The sequence below is a fragment of the Electrophorus electricus genome, chromosome 8 (assembly GCF_013358815.1).
Source record: "Electrophorus electricus isolate fEleEle1 chromosome 8, fEleEle1.pri, whole genome shotgun sequence".
NCBI classification, from domain to species: Eukaryota; Metazoa; Chordata; class Actinopteri; order Gymnotiformes; family Gymnotidae; genus Electrophorus; species Electrophorus electricus.
This window is the reverse complement of record NC_049542.1, coordinates 18,573,477-18,593,604: the sequence shown is the minus strand read 5'-3', so window position 1 is coordinate 18,593,604 and position 20,128 is coordinate 18,573,477. Positions and strand designations below refer to the sequence as shown.

Below are 20,128 nucleotides of genomic sequence, written 5' to 3'. Positions count from 1 at the left end.
GGCTTGATACAAGTCAAAATTTTACATTGCACACATTGGGATAAAGTTAAGCTCTCAAAGATTTTTCCACATATTAGTCCCCTATATGGTAGATGTCAGCAAGCCACAACTTCTCTAATTCATATGTTTTTATCTTGCTCTTCCCTTCATAAATATTGGTCCGACATATTCGGTTCTTTCAAGATTCTGGAAGAACCACTTGATCCCACCCCTGTGACCATCTTGTTTGGTGTGTTGCCATCCACCCTCTTGATGCCGAGCTACAAGGCAGATTTTATAGCTTTTGCCACCTTGTTAGCTAGAAGTCTCATTCTGCTCAAGTGGAAGTCAGTTGCCCCACCATCTGTTTGTCACTGGCTGAAAGATCTCTTTTGCCAAATTAGAAACAATGAGAGGATTTAAGATATGGGATCCTTTTCTTGAGTACTACTGCAGTTCCCCTCTGCCATTCTATAATGCAGTTTTCTCTGACTTATCTGTTGCCTCATATACGTTATCTGGATCATGATCATGTAGTAAGATTTAAGATTTCAAAGGACCTTTCCTGCCCCTTTTTTTCTTTCTCTGAATTTTTTTTATTTTTCCTCAATCTCCTAAACCCCCCGCCCCTTATTGGGTATGTTTGTTCAGTGTGTTGTTGTTTTTTTCCTTTACTTGTTCTTACAGTGGCAGCTTGTGTATAGTTTTATGCAGTACATGTACTTGCTTCTTGGCTTGTATTTTTTTTTTCTTTCTTTTTACGTTTATCCTGGATATGTTAGCAGGTGCAGTGTCTGTACTCTGTGTTGTGTGCAGCACTGTCATCGAGTGAACAAGTGTTCAATCTTAAAACCAATAAAAAATAAAAACAAAACTGCATCCGTCCAATCAGTCACACCCTCTCACTGTTCTTCCTGTTTATAGACCTTTGACCTGTAGATTGCACATACTCACAACTTACTACAAATGACTAATTACTGTGAATAAATAATTAAAGAAAAGGGTCCTACACAACTGACCCATAATTGTACTTGAGGAATGAAACAATTACTACTATGTAGGACCCTCTCATTGTAACCCCGTGGCCCGAGTGCCGCAGGGCGTGGAGCAGGACACACAGACTTCCTCAACATGGAGGAACAATTAATTGAAACATAAAGACAATGGCACTCACATGTGTTACAAACAAAGAACGCAACACGGTTAACACTGAACAAACACGATGAACACGGACACATTTAACAACGACGAAGAATATTTAACATTCACATTAACACGCCCCATTAACACATTATGTCAACAATAACCGACAACACTGCACACAACGACAAGAGTTTAAATACACAAAGACTAACACAATACAGGTGTGTGCAGGTGTGGCTACGAAGAGAATCCTCCCACTGCACGTGGCGGGCCAAACCACATGACTTGCAGGATGCGAGTGTTCCATGACAGAACCACCTCCAAAGGGGCGTGGCTCCCAACACGTCCGTCCAATGAATGTGAACCTCCGGGCGCCGTGTACACAAACACAAACACACAGCACAGCCATGCCCAGTGCCCACCCAGTACCAGGCGGGCCAGGTGCTGCCAGCAAGGGAAATCTCACAGCGAGAGGGAGAAAGGCAGCTTCCCTGCCTCCCTCAGGGTAGTCCGGTAGGCTCACAACGACATTGCACCTGAAAACATAAAAGGCGCAAACACAAACAAACAATAGTGCCCACACACAAACAAATAAGGTGCTGTGACATGGTGCCCGCTGTCTGCGCAGGTGCCTTGAACGTGTCCGTGGCCTCAACGACAAGCAGGGGTGCACATCTGCCCCAGTTCCGGACGTGCTACCCTCCCCAACAGTCCTCTTGCCTGTCGGTCTAGGAGCGACCCAGAGGCGGTTTGCCTCCAGGTCTTTGGGCAGTCCCCTCCAGTCTCCCTGGCAAGTCCGCTGAAGGAAAGGGATTCAGGCTTCAGCTCTGGCCCCCAGAGATCCCGAATGATCCACCCAACCACCATCTTTCTGGTCGGTGTGGTGCCCCTTGGTCCTCCTTGGCCCAGGCTCAATAGCCGTAGGCCCCACCAAGAAATTCCTGGGGGCATTCCCCTCCGCTTCCGGAGAGTACACAGAGAGTGGTTGTGGTCCTCTCCCCAATGTCCTGGGATCCAGGCAGCAGTGCGGGGGTGCCTATGCACCTCCCACTAGGAAGTCTGTCATTAGTCGTGGGAGCTGGCGTCCTGTGAAGGTCGGTTATTCTGTAACGCGGTGGCCCGAGTGCTGCAGGGCGTGGAGCAGGATGCACATACTTGCTCAACATGGATGAACGTTTAATTGAAATATAGAGACAACAGCACTCACATGTATTACAAACAATTAATGCAACACAGTTAACACTGAACAAACACGATGAACATGGATACATTTAACCACGACAAGAACAACAATAAACATTCATATTAACACTTTACATTAACACATTATGTGAACAATAACCGACAACACTGCACACAATGACGAGTTTAAATACAAAGACTAACACAATACAGGTGTGTGCAGGTGTGGCTACGAACAGGATTGTCCCACTGCACGTGGCGGGCCAAACCATGTGACTCATGGGAGGCAAGCGTTCCATGACACCTACTATGTAGGAGCCTTATCTAATCCATATAAAGAAGAAATAGAAGCATAAATAGAACAATGTTGTGTACAATACTAGACCTTTGTCATCATGGACATTTATTACCTTCTAGCAACAGGCACACTTTAGTGATTGGTCTTTCTAATCCTTTACAGTCAGAGTAGATTTCCATTGTCCTACCAAAAATCTAGGTTTCTCTAGGTGAAACTGGGTCCACAACCAACACAATGTCACCACCCTAAAAGTTCCTTCCAGTGCTGGATCATGTGTTGTGCTCGTTCATTTGGTGTGTTGATCATGTGGTGTGCTCGTTTATTTGGTGTGCTGGTTATGTGGTATGCTCATTTATGCTCTTTGTCCTACTCTTACGATCAGTTTATCCTTGCTCAGCTTCATTTTGAGCACCAACTTTTTTGATGTTACCTTTAGTTTTAAATACCAGAAAACTGCTGTGTTAAGTTTTGTCCAATCAGAAAAAATGTTTTAGCAACTTCTGTGTTGCCATTATGTCTGTGGCATAAATTGTATTAAAGATACATGGTCCGTTTACCTCAGGATCTTCCCTTGATAGTGAAGTTGTTTCAAAGCCAACTGGCCATGTCTGTTGTTTTCTCCATAAAATCTCTGGACAATAAAGCCATCTTTAGTATGAATTTATTTGCTGTTTGACCTCTTGTCACATCATCACCAGGACTGGATTTGGAATCAATGTAGCTCAACTGTTACAAGTCAGTTGTATCTCTGATTGCGGCAACTCCGCTGGCTACAAATGTTTTCTATCTGGCATGTTCATTATGAATATATGTTAATAATGACTGACTATCTGTACAGAACATGGAATGTTTCACATGAAGCTGTAGACTTGACAAGAGCAGCAAAACAGCAGTAGAATTTCCATTCTTGGTATTGTCATTCTTTTGAGGTGTGTCACATGACCTTTCCCCATTACTAAAGTGACATGAACATTGATATTATCCACAAGCCTCAAATAACTTATAGTGCCATGACCTTGGTCACTAGCTTCGGCAAAATGGTGCAACTGTGCATGCCTGACCAACCCAAATCCTTCCGCCTTGAAGCATTGTTATACCTTAAAGTCAGAGATCTGATTCAGACCTAATGACCATTTTAGCCATTGCTCATGGATGTTCACTGATAGCTGCACATTCCAAGCTAAGTTCCTCCTACACAATTCCTGTAGCAAACATTTAGCTGATAGTGTGAAGAGGGTCAGGAAGCAGAGGGGGTCGTAAATTGAATGTACGGCTGTGGAACACTCCATGATGAGAAGAGAGGAACAGCAGGCACAGGTAGCATGCAGAGCTCTTGTCAGAGCTAATGTCACCTTGCTTTTTTTTTTTTCCAAAAAAGAAAAAAATTATGACAACAAGGTAAAACCTCAACTTTTCTCAAGCTGCAATTCAAGTTGTATTCACATTGCATGTGCACTCTTTTTTTTAATATAGGCTAACTTCAACAAGAAACAAGTGTGAGAAATTTGAATTAAGCACTGATTCACCCAGACTATGTTGCCACCCTGCAGACGACGCTCAAGAACGCCCCTGGCACCACAATGGCTCAAGTCACCTCCGCTCTCGTCCTATATTTATATATATATATATATATATATATATATATATATATATATATATATATATATATATATATATATATATATATATATACTTTACAGAGTCTTAACTCTAATGCACACTTCAATTTTTCCATCCCATGTAAGTAAAAGCATTGTATTTTGCAGGGGTATGAGCTTTTTAAAAAGTAAGCAGTGCACTGAGCATTAAAATGTCAGGACATAAGCAATATAGTGTAGACCACAGGAGGTAGTTGTGTAGACCACAGGATGTGGTGTGTGGATGGGTGCCGATTAGTCCATACACGTGTGTATGTGTATGGTTTAATCCAGTTATACCTATGTTTCTTTATGATTTCAGAACCACGTGCCATGGATAGCTCCTGTCTTTGATTTTTTTCCTACTTGCATTCATCTGCTTTATAAAAATATTGTACTGGTATTGAGTTAAAGGGGTTTGAACTCATGACGTCTGTTATGTGCACAGTGTTGTTTTTGGTGCTTGAGCCAAGGCTTGGTGCTAATTGTCTGAGCATAATAAGCATATTGTCTAGAAATGTCAAGCCTCTCAGCACCTTACGTCATCCAATTAACATCATTTACAGTCCCTCTACCACTGCACTCAGCCACGTCAGCAAATATCATCCCCACATCACCAGGCTACAATAGCCCATGATTGTGCTCACTGCCCTTTTAAACCGTAGCTGCATGAAGGAGCGAGTGAGAGCTTCTCCATTGCTGGACCTAACTTGAGAAGGCCACAGATTGTGTGTGTGTGTGTGTGTGTGTGTGTGTGTGTGTGCGTGCACGCGTGCGCATGCATACACATGCGCATTTTCTCACCTTTGTTTGTATTTGTGTGTATACTTAAGTGAGTGAACAGTGGAAAGCAATAATAGATTAAATGGTAGTTTCGTTCTTTACATTTGGTTCAAATGATGTTATTGGTTTAAAGAATTATGATTTCTGAAGAAATCATCAAGAGGTCTCTGAACAACATTGAAATGTCTGAATTAAGTACTATGTGATTTATAGTAACTGTTGAATGAGACAAAATTATTTTTTTCATGACCTTTAAATGCTTTTATACATATTTTTGTTTCTGAATTTCAGCATTTCAGAGTGCAAGTACTTTTCAGCCTGTTTTAGGAGGAACCTTTAGGAATACATGGATAAGTACCCCTACGTGGAGTCATCAAGCTTCTCAGGGCCAAGATACGTCCTTTAAACTAGGCCATTCTGGAAATTACACTCAAATGGAGGTCTCGGAATCCTCTCAGAACTACTTGTGCCAACTGAAATATAATATATAACAAACACTTTCTGACCATTTTATGTTTATCGTCTTTTTTCCCCCACAGATAAAAGTGCCACCTTATAATGCTTCAGTGAAATGGCATGCCCTTCAGTGAGAGGGCATCTGGGACCAGCTATCTGATGTTAGTTCTATGAAGCCTACAGCTTCTGATGTTCTCTTGTTAGGTTAAGGTCGTGGCTGTCACTGAAATGCTTATAGTCACCTCTTACAGATTCTGTGCTATAGTATGTACTTGGAACAGACACTTCCAAAATAAAACAGAAAGTAATGAAAGAGGAGAAAAGAGACATATATGTTGTGCTGTAAACTTTTAAAATTTAGCCCAGATGCCATTTATAAATGCATGTTTTTCGCAAAATTCAGTCTGAATTATAAGAAAATTAATATGATATTCCATGACACAGTATCAAGGCCAAAGCCCTCTGTAATACTCTCTTCATCCTCACTATAATGTGGAAGCTTTTGTTTTGTATTATGGGCTCATAGAGGCCTTTAATCACACATCTTGCAGCTTTTCTGCTGTGGCGCTCGCACTGCATTTTGCTGTATTCATTTTAAGTCTTGCTTTCATTGTAAGAGTTAATGGTCCCTAAAGGAATCGCTCATCAGGGACTAGTGAGGCAGGAGCACCGCTGTGTACCTGGACAAATTTGCAGCCTGTCACTATTTAAGGCCTGCAGGTGCTATTTATACTTTCCACTGTTACCGTCTTTCCTCTCTGCCTACAGAGAAAAACCTCTCTCTAACTCGTTTCACTCTCTCTATCTTTCTCTCCATTTCTATATGCATGATGAGCACATGCCTTCCCTGTAGAACACAGTGCATTGCTGCTTTCCCAGCCTCTGCTTGCTGCCTCATCGATCATATCTGTCTGTCACTTCTCTTGCTCTCCCTCCCTCCCTCCCTCCCTCCCTCCATTTATCCGCCTCTTCCTTAGCCTCACCTCAGTGTTGCTCACCTCTTTTCATCCTGAACCTAATCAGTCATTTTTTACATAATTTATATAATCAGTAATTCTCTGTTTCCACATGCTCCTCATTCTTCTCCCCACTCTCCCTCCTCTGTCACTGGTACCTGCCCCATCATGCTCTCTGATGAACTGGAGACTCTTATGCTATGTGCAGATGTCACATGACACAGGCTAAAGTATCCAGCCAAGCATAATACAAACACGCTAGCTATTCATCATCCTGCATATTTAGACAAATCTGCTGTGTGCCTCATTATACGAGTGATGTGTTTTTAGATATTTCAAATGGGAAAATGAAAAAGGAAGAACATGCTTTTCTATTAATGAATGCTAGTGTAACTATGTACAGAAAACTTGTTCCTGTGATGTGAAATCCTATTTTATAAACCTTAAACTTGTTTTCTTCCCCTGAGAGCTGGTACCTTTTATTTTGGTCGCTGTGCACATTCCACCACAAGCCTGTACACACAAGGTGCAGTGGAAGCTTTGTCAGCAGATAGTATGGATGGAAGTGGAGTACCCACACTCCTTTCTCATCATACTGAATGACCTTAACAATGAGATGCTAAGCAAAAATCTCCTAAGATGCAAACAACATGTCACTTGTGCTACTATGGCTGCATTGTGATCAAGGATGTAAATTTATCTGGAACCCCTCCCCCCCACCCCCATGCTTATGTGGTTCTAGGACATTCCATCTGTTGTGTGGTCCATCTCAATCTGGCGTACAGGCACTAAAACTGCTAGGTCTGTCGCCAATACAGTTAAAGATGGACCTGGGAAACCATAGAGAAACTACAGAGCTGCTTTGAATCCACAGATCGGAATGTCTTCAGAGGAGTAGCGACTAGTGACCTGAATGAATATACTGTCACTGTGACATCATACATCAACTCTTGTGAAGACAACCGTGTTCCCACCAGAACCCGAGTTGGATACAGTAATAACAAACCCTGGTTTACATCAGCAGCTTACTCAGGCTATGAAAGAAGCTTAGAAGACCTGAAATAGGGACCTCTGCCAAAGGGACAACTACAAACTAGGGACTGTAATTAATGACCAAGCAAGGGAACTCTGGAAAGTTGTAATGTAGCTGTAGTGTGAAAGAAGTGTATTTTTTTTTGTTTGTTATATGTTGTGTTTCGCAATGAAAGAATTGGAGGGATTTTGTATAGTGACCTCTAATGTGGAAGAATGGGATGGCAGTTATGGCAGACAGTTGTAGCAAATGTTGTGTTCAATAAAAGCATTTCAAAAGTCTAATTAGAGTGTTTGTAAAATAAGGCAGCTTGACGCTTAATTTCTGGAACTGACAGGAGAGCATGAATAAACATGGTGCAGCATCACATTTATTGCTGTTTTCACTGCTAATGGCACTAACACTGTGAAAATGGTGCTTACTCTGTCTAGTGTGCACTGGATTAGAAGGTGTTGAGCAGCACCTGATCAGTGTAAACCTCCTGAGAACCTTACCACACAAACAACTGACAAGTGTTCACCAGACAACCTATGTCTAAACACAAATCCTCAAATGTTGCACATACAGGGTGTGTACTGGTTCGAAAGGAAAGCTGTGTCAACCTGGAGGGATGATCTGCAGCATGATATGCAGAACAAGAAAAATAAGATATTATACAGTATAGCAAGACTTCAAAGATTAGTGATGTTGATGGTGGCAAATGTGATTAGTCTCTTAGGAGCAACAGACAAAGCTGAATTGCCTGCAATTCCCATGTATTGCACAAAAAGGCAGAGATATCAAAAGGCAGAGATATCTGTGTTTATGAAGTTGTGGTGCACCCCATTTCCATCAATTGTAAAGGTAGAGCACACAATAAAAACGGACTTCTTCAAACTAGATTTAAAGTCATAGCATCATCTGCGTGACATTCATTGACTCACTTGATTACTGAGGTACAAGAGGCACATTCTTGTATTTTGTTTGCCACTGAAACATACCAGTACATCATAAAGTAGGTGCTTCATGTCATTGATGGAGGTCATAATATCTAAAATGACATCATTCTGTTTCGACAGAATAAGCATATGCCTGAATCAAATACTGCAGAGACTGCAAGAGAGGCAGCTGGAACCAAACTGTGATTGCAGAATATCAGAGACGTGGGACATGGAACACATTTTCTCCAAAAACAGAACTAGGGCATCACAGGCCAAAGAAGAAGCTGATGCAGAACATTCAACATTCTTGAAGTGCACAGATGCTTTCTGGACCATGTCAATTAGATGCAGCATATTTGATGGCCCAGTTTCACCCCCTGCCACACATATATCTATGCTATTTAGCGATGAGCATGTCCTCTATGTGGCCAGGCACTTTATGGGAACTGGAAGTGATGTTGGCCACTGATGTTACTTTAAACTCTCCGAGTCAGCAGACCCATTTTGTAGTGCAGAGTTCAAAACGGCATTTTTGTACTTAGATAAGGAGGCCAGGCATATATAGAGCTGTTGAACAGCTGGCAAGATTCTGCTTTATGTGCCAACTGGACAGTGCGTCATCACGTATCCCAATATTACATACTGAACTGCCAAGCACACCTTGGCAAATTGTTGTTATAGATGTCTGTGGAACTTTTCCATCAGGCACATCATAGCAAACTGCTACTCAAGATGGAAGGAGAGTGTGTTTTATTGCATCACTGGTTAGTTTTTTGACAAAAAATGTTTTTTTACGGGTCTTCTTGAGACCATAGCCTCTGACAATGCATCTCAATTCACACTGAATGAACTCAGAGACTTCTAAAAAACAATTCAAAACAACCCCATTATATCACCATTTGCTTGAATCAAGTATGTTGTGTGGTTGAAACACAGAATGAATCAGACCATCCATGTGGCTACTTTAGAAGGTCAAATCTGGCAAATGTTTGTAAATGTTTCTGCTATAGATGTATACTATTGTTTGCCATGGGTTTTATGTATATTCACTGCCATAGGTTGTGTGTGTATATATATATATATATATATATATATATATATATATATATATATATATATCCTCTAACACTATACTCCTGGCCACCAAGTTGTTTGAAAAGTGTTATGGAATGTGTAGCAATACTACTGCAAATAAAAGCGAAGTTGCTATTAGAATCATATAATTCTATTAGTGTTAGCTTCATGTTAGAATATCAATTGTGTCATTGCAGAAAAGAGGAAAGATGTTTGTTTCAAGGATCAAGTGTCTGTATTTTTATATGTAGGACTAATTTCAAGACCCATATTATGTGCAAACCTATGCAAAAAGGAATTTCCAGTGATGATTCACCGCTGGCACTGCAACTTAAACTAGACTAAATTCATAAGTATTTAATGGTCCAATATAAAGAAATATGTTATGTAGTGAACAATATCAGGGAAGCGGTTATGGTGGATGAGTGTCATGTATATTAAAAGGTTTTTACAAAACTCTGTCCCTGAGACACCAGCTATAAGCCAACAAACCATCCTCAGTATCGGCCTGCAGGAGATCATGGAATGGCCTCTCCTTGCAAATGCCTCAATTCCCTCAAATGATTGGTCATATTGGCTAGAAAATAAACTCTTTGGGAGAATAAAAACCAAAAAGGGTCCAGACCATCTCTCTTGCCACCTGAAGCACTGTACAGATCCACTCACACTATTCATTACTTGCCTATAGTCAGTTTCTGGCCCTCTGTATTACCATTTATTGTTTCAAAAATGTGAAAAAAGACTCATAGTCTGAATGATTACCAATCTTGTCTTCAGTGGTCATGAAATGTATAATCCACTTACTCTTGACAAGTCTGTGCCTGACTTCATCTGTTGGTGGATCACCAAATTACTGACAATGATGAAAAAGTGTATGGTTAGAAAAGCCCACCTCATACCTCAACATGGGCAGTAGAGGAGCAGGGTAGACGCTTAGGAATGGAGCAGTGGAACGGAGTGCTTACATTGAATGACATGTTGAGTGGAGTCTGAAATCTTTCAGCTCTTCTTGCATGGTCTGGCTGCCATTGCAGTAGAGTCTATCTTTGGAACAATAGAAGTTGTTGGTGTATTATGTTTAAAGATTTAACCACACAACAGGGACTTGCAGCTAAGGTCACTAGAACCAATCAATATCATTTGTAATCTGTAATCACCACCAATGATCTGCCCTTTCTAAAAACTGGCCACATGTAAGGCCTTGAATGACCCACATGTGGTCAGGTTGAGTGGCACAAAAGAAAAGCATTCACCCTATCATTCAAAGATAGCACTAGTGGTTGCTGGTTGAAGACATTTGTGGCCAGGAGACCAAGGGAGTAAACTGGCACGTCTCTCTGGGTGGGAGGTATGGCATTACCCTGTCCTCTGTCAATTACAGTGATACTAACCAATTGTAAATGTCTATGTGTTTGTGCTTGCTGATGAGGGCAGTTAAGGATGTTATGCTCAGGGGGGTGGCTGCCCTCTGTTGGAACACGAACAGCAGTTCAAAAAGATGTGGTACTTGGTGTCACATGTTTCAGAGAAAGCACATGCTCACTGTACCCTTCACAGTTGGGAGTTGTTATATCACAGCGGGAGGTTAGTTAGTTGGTGGGTGGGAATTAGCATAAAAACTAAATCAGGTGGAAAATAGGATAAAATTTAACAGTTGACCACATGGAAGGTATTTGAAACTTATTCATTTCAGTTTACAAAAATACACTTCCTTGGTTATAAGATAAGATAAGATAAGATTCCTTTATTGATCCCTAAGGGGGAAATTCGGGTGATACTGCAACTTCAGCACAGAATAAATAGAGGTAAAGGTTGAATAAAAAGAGTAGAGTAGAATTACAGTAAAATAAAGTAAAAATACAAACTATGGGGACAATTACTATACTATACACAATATCCCAAGTGAGACCCCATCCAATAGTGATATGCACTGCTAGTGATATGGAGTGTAATGAAAGTGTGAAATAACAGCATATATAGCTACATATACTACTGTTATATTATAACTGCAGACCTTTACATATATATATATATATATATATATATATATATATATATATATATATATATATATATATATATATATATATATGTATAAAATAAAGTGTGCAGTTATAACAGTAGTATATGTAACTACAGCAAAATATATATATTTAAAATTAACAGTATATACACATGTAAGTGCTATGTAATGATTATCAAAAAGTATATGGCAATAGAAAGTGGGATAAAGAGACTGTTGAGTTATTGTATGAGGAGGGTGCTAGTCAGCATGTGGACTGATTGTGTCCTTAACTCTTGTTATATAGTCTTGCAGTAGACAGGAAAGGACATCTGAAGCGTTCCATCCTACACTTAGGTGGAATGAGTGTATGACTAAATGAATTACCTAGATGCCACAGTACCTGACTAAGCAGGTGAGAGGGATTGCTCTGTTGATAATTGCTCTGATTTTGTCCTTCATCCTCCCCTCACACACTGTCTCCAGACTGTCCAGCTCCAGACCCACCACAGAGCTTGATTTACTCAACAGCTTAGTCAGTCTGTTAGCCTCTTGAGCATTGATTCCACCACCTCAACATACCACAGCAAAAAAAAGAGGGCACTAGCTATCACATACTGGCAGAATACCTTCAGCAGTTTATTGCACACACTTAAAGACCTCAGCCTCCTCAGAAAGAACAGCCTACTCTGTCCATTTCTGTGATGCATGCAACAATGGAAGAGTCATCAGAAAACCTCTGGACATGGCAGTAGCCAGAGTTGAAGTGGAAGTCTGATGTGTAGACAGTGAAGAGGAATGGTGCTAGCTCACTGTGGCCAATCTGTAAGGTAAATGTGATCCAGGACATGGTGTCAGGGTGCATGTGCATTTATAGCAGTTTCTCTCTCAATAGGCAGCGCTGGATGGTGTAGAAGGAACTAGAGAAGTCAAAGAGCATAGATCTCCCAGTGCTTATCTGCCCGAGGAACCAAAGGCAATGGCTTCACAAGCTATTTGATCAAACTCTCTGACTTCATACTGTATGGATGTATCCCAGTCATGGGATGAAAATGTACCACTACTGGAACTTGTCTCCTAGTATCGTAAAATCAGTTTATATGCTGGAACAAGAATATATTAGATGAAAAAAAAAGAATAAAAATGTATTGTATACAAATCTCAAGTGTAAATGTAATTTGTTACTGAAATTAGTTACAGTAATTTGTTACTGAAATATCACAATGAAGGCATGTGGCCAAGCATCAGTCATGTATTTAAGCACTAGAACACATTTTTATGCAAAAATAATTTATACATAATGATGTCGGAATATATGTTGATAAAAAATTATCACTCTTAATAGTACAGCTAAGTGACTCCAAGCTGTTTTATTTTGCTTACATTTTGTAAGCATAAAATATTAAATACTATTTTCTTTGCAAAAAACAAAACAAAACAAATTAATAATGCCATAGAGCATAGGGGCAATTGCTTCATAGCTGTATACCAAAAGCAGTGATATCCAGCAAAATGATAAACCTATTTAATATTTACTATATAAATAATTTTAATTGCACAAACACTGATTTATTACAACCATGGTATAATTATTTTTATTAATACATACAGTACCAGTCAAAAGTTTGGACACACCTGAATGAATGTGTTTTCTACAGTCTTAATGGCATTTTAATCAAATTCCTTAGGGTTACATTTCTTTCTAAGACAATTATAAATAGTGAAAGATTATAGCCTACATAGAAATTGATGTGCAAAATAAAAAATACAGTATGACATTTTAAAATAATAATAAAATAAAAATTACATTTGAATTGCCCACTCAGCAAATAGTTTTCATTCAGAATTGTATTCCCTCACCCTACAAGTAATCAGCATGTGTGAGGATTTCTTGAAGACATCATAGGTGGTTCCTCATGAAGCCGATTAAGAGAGCATGAAGACTGTGCAGAGCTGTCATCACAGTAAATGTTATGACTCTGAAGAATATAAACTCTAAGAGAGTCAATACTCATTTTACCATTTTTATCTTTATTTCATGTTTTTGAAACTGTTTTCTAAAATGTGGGGAATATTAAAAATGAACAAAGTGTGTCCAAACCTTTCATTGGTATTGTGTACACTCTGTCAGTTACTGAATTTGTCCCATATTATGTGAGATAAGGCTATGGGAAGAAAATAGATTTGGTTGTGAAAGTCCTTGTCTAATTGTTTTGTGTTTTGTGATCCAGTCATTTAATCACACACTCGGAATTTGCTTATCTTCATTCTCCAAACTAGACCTCATCAGTTGAAGCCTTCTGTCAAACAGAAATACTGATATTATTTACTGTATGACCATATGCTCATTTGTGGGGATCAGAAAACCACTTATGAAACTACTTTGTTTTGTTCTCCCAGGACCCTCTTTTTGCTGATTTGGAAGATTTGATTTCTGCTTTTTCTAATTGACTTTTTTTTTTTCCTGGAAAGGGCTCTGAGGATGGACCTGAAACATACCTCTCAGCTGAAATGTGACCCAACGCTCAAGGTGTTTGCATGCTCTAATGTATCTGTCTTTTTTACTGTGTTCATCATTTTTGAATGGGCAGCTTTGGAGGAAACTGAGCAGCTTCTGGGCATGTCTCTCTCCGTCCAGCCCCACTGTTGCTGACTCAGGACTGGGGCGCTGGGGATTGGCTCTCATTCCCATTGTTTCTCTGGGATCTTTTTACATAATATCAGTTCGGAACTAATGAGCAGGCTGGGCAGAGGGGTAAAGCCATCAGAAGAATGTGTTTCAGGCTGACATGTGATCTCTTAATCCTAATCTGATGTAGTCACAGAACCATTTGTGTTTTTTCTCCATGTGTACTGAATTATGCTTGTCCCATAATATTCATTATGTTTGACTAATTATGTAGTCTGAGTCCTTTCATTAAATAGTCACAGATGAAGAACATGCAGGAAAAAAGGAATGAAGCAATCATGAGTTTCCAACTGAAGCATTTAATGAAAATAAATGAAAATGAACATAACACATGAACCGAAATGAACCGAACATAAAAGTACAGTAACTACAACAAAAGGAGCCAACATAACATACAATTACTGACAACGGTCGTGAAGCCAAGCAGGGCTTATATAAGGCCAAACATAAAAGCATAATAACCCCTGGATGGTGAGAATGATGACATAGAAAACACACCCCATGAGGGAGACCTGGGAAAAGCCCAAAAAAAATTGATAAATGAACAACAAACATAAATTAAAAGCCACGTGCAGAACCGCCGCTGCATGTCGTTGACTACTGGCCTGGGGAATTGCTGTGACATAAACACATGGCTAAATGTACAAACAGAAGTGAGAAGTTGCTATTTTTAAATATGCAGCTGTCTATAAACATTCTGGTTTTCTCTTTGTGAGGATTTAATTTGTCCCTGGTCTGAAAACTGCTCTGAACACACAAAACTTTTGCAACAATAAGCAGACAGGCACTGTTTTATGTCCTGTTAAGATTCAGTTTTGGTTTCTACTATGAAAAACATTCAAGCTGTATGATAAAAAATAAAGGTGTTATTGTTCATATTACATGATATTATGTTTAAATGCTGTATTCATTGTAGAGATTTTTTTTAGAAATCTGCAGTAAATGCACTTTAACAGGATTAACATGACATGGTACATTCATAAATGAGCTGATGTTATAAGTTCACAAATTCAGAATTAAACTTACTGCTTTCTAAAATTATTTTACCCATGTCAAAATTCTTACTAATATCTTACAGAATAAAGATAATAAATATATACTTATAATAAAACATGAAGAGGAAAAGAACTGTGTTCATGTAAACTCAGGTACTGACAAGATGATTTTTTCCCCCAAGGTAGATACTTGAGGTTATGGTTGGCTGTGCACTACTGAAGTTTTTCTAAACCCTTTTCAGTGTTTCACCTGTTGTTTCTATTAATTACTGTAATCAGTGTAATCTTTGTTGATAAGTAACATTTCTTTTTGGAGGTAAATCATATGGAAGCCTAGCACCCCAGTTATCTTGCTGATGCTGTCTGCTCTTTATTGGCATCCTGTCTCCTTTCTCTGCCTGTATCATTAGCTCAGCATGTCTGACTCAGGACTGCTGATTTGCTTTGAACATAGTGGAGACCACTCTTCACTAACTCCCTCCGTGCCGGGCGCATCAGAACCGAAGGGGTCATTTGTATAAGCAGCTCAAAGCTTTGCTCATTATTCTACAGTAGTTGCACGTGGCACCTGAATTCAAAACTCCAAGTCAGACCTCAAAAAATGCTTTCATTAAGTTCTTTAGAGAACAATATATATTTTGTGGTGAAACCGAACATAAATCACTTTACATATTATGTTAATGAGATTAACATCCATGAAAATAATTACCCTCAAGTAAAAATATTTAAGACATTTCTTCCCCACTTTTCTTCCCTATGTGTAGCCAGTCATATTGCACAATCTAGAGTAAACTAGTGGGGTGTGAGGCGAGCTAGCTGGCCGGTTGACAGAGTGGAGAACGCTGCTCCAGTAAGCAGAGGAAAACATGAAGTGAGAGCAAGAACTGGGTCCTTATGGGTCCTGGCACCATCCCCAGCTGCTGCTGTGAATCTGATTTGGCTCCAGAAGTGCCTTCATGCTCTTTCTGGGGCAGAGGTCCAACACAGCTTAGCTTTTGTTTCAGGGGACCTCAGCTGGGAACACCTGGCATAGCCTGGTAACCTCCACTGTGTGATGCTGGTTCTCAAGCTAGTGGAGTACAGCACTGCCATGCTGTTTAGTACCTTTTTTCATGAAGATTTATGAATTTAAAAATTGTTTAAAATCATTTTTCTAAATTCGAATGGATTTCGCTGTGTCATATTTTTAGATGGATATTTTGGTTGTATAGCACATTACAGTCAGTGAGATGCTTTACCTTGGTTCACTGTCAAAATGAATCAAAACTCTCACAATCATGACATAAAATGGAGAAGAGTGAATTGCAATACTCCCACAGTAATATTGACCCAGTACGTGCTATCTTTCATCCAGTAGCACATATAGAAATGAATAATTCCTTTGGCTGGCACAGAATACTGAGTAATCAGTAAAGGACACAAATTCTCACCCATGGGCAAGCACTGGCCAGGATGTGCTGTCAAAATCTCCCCTGTTAACCCATCTTTCTGGGCCAATGTATGCACAGTGAACAAAGTCCACAGCAGTACTGATGACAAGCATGTGTGTGTGAAGTTCTTTGCTAGCTCGGATTACAGGAGTCGGTGTCCAGTGCCCTGACGCCAGTACTGGGCTCAGCCAACATGCACCATCAACCATTTCTGTGTCTTTCACTAGCGTCGTCATGTGCCTCAATGTAATTTGTTTGTTCGCTGTTCTTATTGTTGCTGTTGTTGTATTTTTCTTTTCTGGTAGTGTCATTGGCATTTGCAAACCTGTGTGTAATAATTGGTCTTTAGCATAGCTTGCTTTTGTTTTGGCTATTCTCTCTATGTAGGAAAAATTTAACTCATAGTAAAAATTAGTATTGGTAGTTCAGTCCAGTTATTTGAACCTATGTCTTGTGTCTGCAGTCATGTGTAAGCATTGACCTCTGTGTGTGTGTGTGTGTGTGTGTGTGTGTGTGTGTGTGTGTGTGTGTGTGTGTGTGTGTGTGCGTGTGTGTGTGCGTGTGTGTGTGTGTGCGTGCGTGCGCGCGCACACATGTATGCATGTCTGTTGCAGTTTTCTCCTGGTGTTCAGCTGTCTGGTGCTCTCTGTCTTTTCCACCATTCCCACTCATCAGGAATTTGCCAACGAGGCTCTCTTCATCCTGGTAAGAAGTCCACGTGTTTGGTAGCACACTACAACCAGCAATGCAAGCTTTCATATGCCTATACAATCTTTAAAGAAAAAAAGAGGAATTGACAGTTTAAGGGCTGCTCCCTCAAAACAGCATATTGCAATATCTGTGACTGTTAATGTTCAGTATGAAACTTGCACACACATCTGATGCACTACACTTTCCTGTCATATGCTCAGGTTGTGTGCCCTTTTCCCTACATTAAAGATGCTAAAGCTTACAATCCTATATGCACCCATTAAAGACACCCAGGACCAAGACATGGCACTGCATGCAGCCTGTCTTACCTTAAAAAGTCCTTCTGTCCATTCACCATTCAATACAAACTGTAGAACAAAGTTAAGACTGAGATCTAGTTTGCAGGCCCAAGTTCCCAAGATGGTATAGCAGCGTCTTTGTCCAGATGCATCCCATTTGTATTGTCTCTATTGTTTCCAAATGCAAACATGCAAATAAACATTGTTTCAAATATCTGGCAGTGCTTTTCTGTGGATGCCTTGTCCAATAGCTGTGTTTTTGGAGGTGTGTCTTAAAAAAGTGGTGAATAGGGTCAATTTTTCATTTGCCAGCAGTATGGATCAAATGTGCCTTGTCTGCAGGCCTTTTCTGCAGCCGATTGTTTTTACTAAAAGCTTTATATCATACTGGGGACAGTTTGTTATTTTGTAAGCATAAACAAGGGGATAGCTTACAAAGAGAGATCAGGTGGCAAAAGAATGCTAATAAGGGAAGATCCAAATGAAACTGTAATGCTATTTTTGACATCTTGGTCATATTTTTTATGTCTTTTATTGTCCAGTGAATGTTAATTCAAATAGTCACATTTGGGGTTATGATTCTTCTTCTAAGTTAAGATTACCTATGATAGCTTTTAAAGCTGAGGTCACTGCTGACACTCACTGGCTGATTGACAGGTTGCAAGCTGGCTTGTATAGCCTCACATCTCCTTGTGGCCACAGTAAGTGTGTATGAATGTGCATCTTGTTTTCCAGTAGGCTCTTTGCACAGGGAAATAGCAGTGTAAGCACAGTGCAGGTTTCAGGTGTTGTTGAGTATGCAAGAAGTAGTCATCTCAAGCCACTAATCTTACCAGCAATCATATAATCACCCATGCAGTATGAAGTGCCTTTGAGGGAGGTAATGGAAGCCCCCCCCCATTCTCTCTCTCTCTCTCTCTTTCTCTCCCTCTAATGGAAGAAAATAATGTTGTCTGGTATTTCCTTCTGTTTTCTCTCAGATTATGTTATGTTGGGGCTCCCAGGGCTCCCATTAGAATTTGTCAATACACATTTACAGTAGAAATTAATTAAAAGTGCATGGAAAGAGTTGGCTAGGTAATGGGCACAAATATGAAAAGTTTCACTTTGTTATATTCCACATTCATCATTAAAAGAATAGTTATTTGCCTAAGTCATTTCTCAATAATCAATACTCTGTTTACAAAATAATGTAACCTGTGCTTCTGAGTGGTGCAACAGAAAAGTGATCACCATATCATTGGGAGATCACAGGTCTGAGCATGCCACTGCCATCTGTGATAGGCTGGAAGCCTGAGAGAGCAAATTTGCCATGCTCTCAGGGAGGGGAGGATACTTTCACTCCCCTGTCAATTACAGCTGAACTGGCCAACCATGGTTATCTGTGAACTCATACATCAGAAAGGGAGGATAGTGCTCTCCTTTGAATTAATCTGGCACCTGATGTTACATGAGCTGCAGCTTGAAAAGTGCCTTGGAGGACATGTGTGACAGCCTTTGCGCTCCCTGGTTGGCAGCTGTGTGACGGGAGATTTTTACCTGATGGGTGGGAATTGGATATGATTAAATTAGGGAGTCAAACTGGGGGGGAAAAAATCCAAAATCAGAATATACAAAAAACATGCTTCTGATACAGCTTTTACGTAACTGAATTTTGAATTGGGCATTCACAGGAAATTAAAACATATAGGCAGGTGTCAAATTAGTCAAATAGTTGAAATAAATACACTGAATCTCATTTTTAATATCTTCACAAGTAAACCAGTTTGAAGTAAAGTTTCTTTTTTCCATTGACTCAGCAGTTGAGAATTAGACACACAACACACTATGGTATGAATCCAACAGTAAAATTTGTTTGTAAAAGCTTGTTAAACAACTTTTAAAAATTTTTCTTCAATCCAATTCCCAATTTCCCCTGCAGAGCTGGGATGGTGAAGGCATCACACTCTTCCTCTGAGGTGTAGTAGCTCAGAAGTGGCTCAGTTTTGTAGAGTGCAGTTACTTTATTTTTTCCGGTGCCACATGGGACCTAGTTGTGTTAAGTTCATATACAGATTTTTTTTTTTCATTGTCCTCATCACATCCTACGCTATTTCTCCCAGAGGGGTATGAAAAAACAAGTCACTCAGATGACTGAAGGGCCTCTGTGTCCTTTGTGACCTGCAGGAGTTCGTCATGATCGTCGTGTTTGGGCTGGAGTACTTTGTGAGGGTCTGGGCAGCTGGCTGCAGCTGCCGCTACAGAGGATGGCAGGGTCGCCTTCGCTTCGCCAGAAAACCCTTCTGTGTGATAGGTAGAGCATGGGTCCTCAATTCATCAGGAGCTTCATTTGTATTTATTCTTAATGTCTTGAACATTGTGTTTGCTTGTCTTGCTCTGTCTGTAGACTTAATAGTGTTTGTGGCGTCACTGGCCGTAATCGCAGCAGGCACACAGGGGAACATCTTCGCCACGTCTGCTCTACGCAGCATGCGCTTCCTGCAGATCCTGCGCATGGTGCGCATGGACCGACGTGGAGGGACCTGGAAACTGCTGGGTTCTGTAGTGTATGCTCACAGCAAG

At 40.1% G+C, this 20,128-nt stretch overlaps 1 protein-coding gene across 1 annotated transcript in view; it reads left to right on the top strand.

Annotated features, from left to right (window-relative positions):
• Positions 1-20,128, top strand: part of LOC113587464 (potassium voltage-gated channel subfamily KQT member 4) — a 67,938-nt gene that overhangs the window by 23,842 nt on the left and 23,968 nt on the right. The window contains exons 2-4 of the mRNA XM_027026129.2: positions 17,192-17,282; positions 19,733-19,859; positions 19,953-20,128. Of these exons, the coding sequence (XP_026881930.2) occupies positions 17,192-17,282; positions 19,733-19,859; positions 19,953-20,128 (394 nt within the window). The remainder of the gene's footprint in view (positions 1-17,191; positions 17,283-19,732; positions 19,860-19,952) is intronic.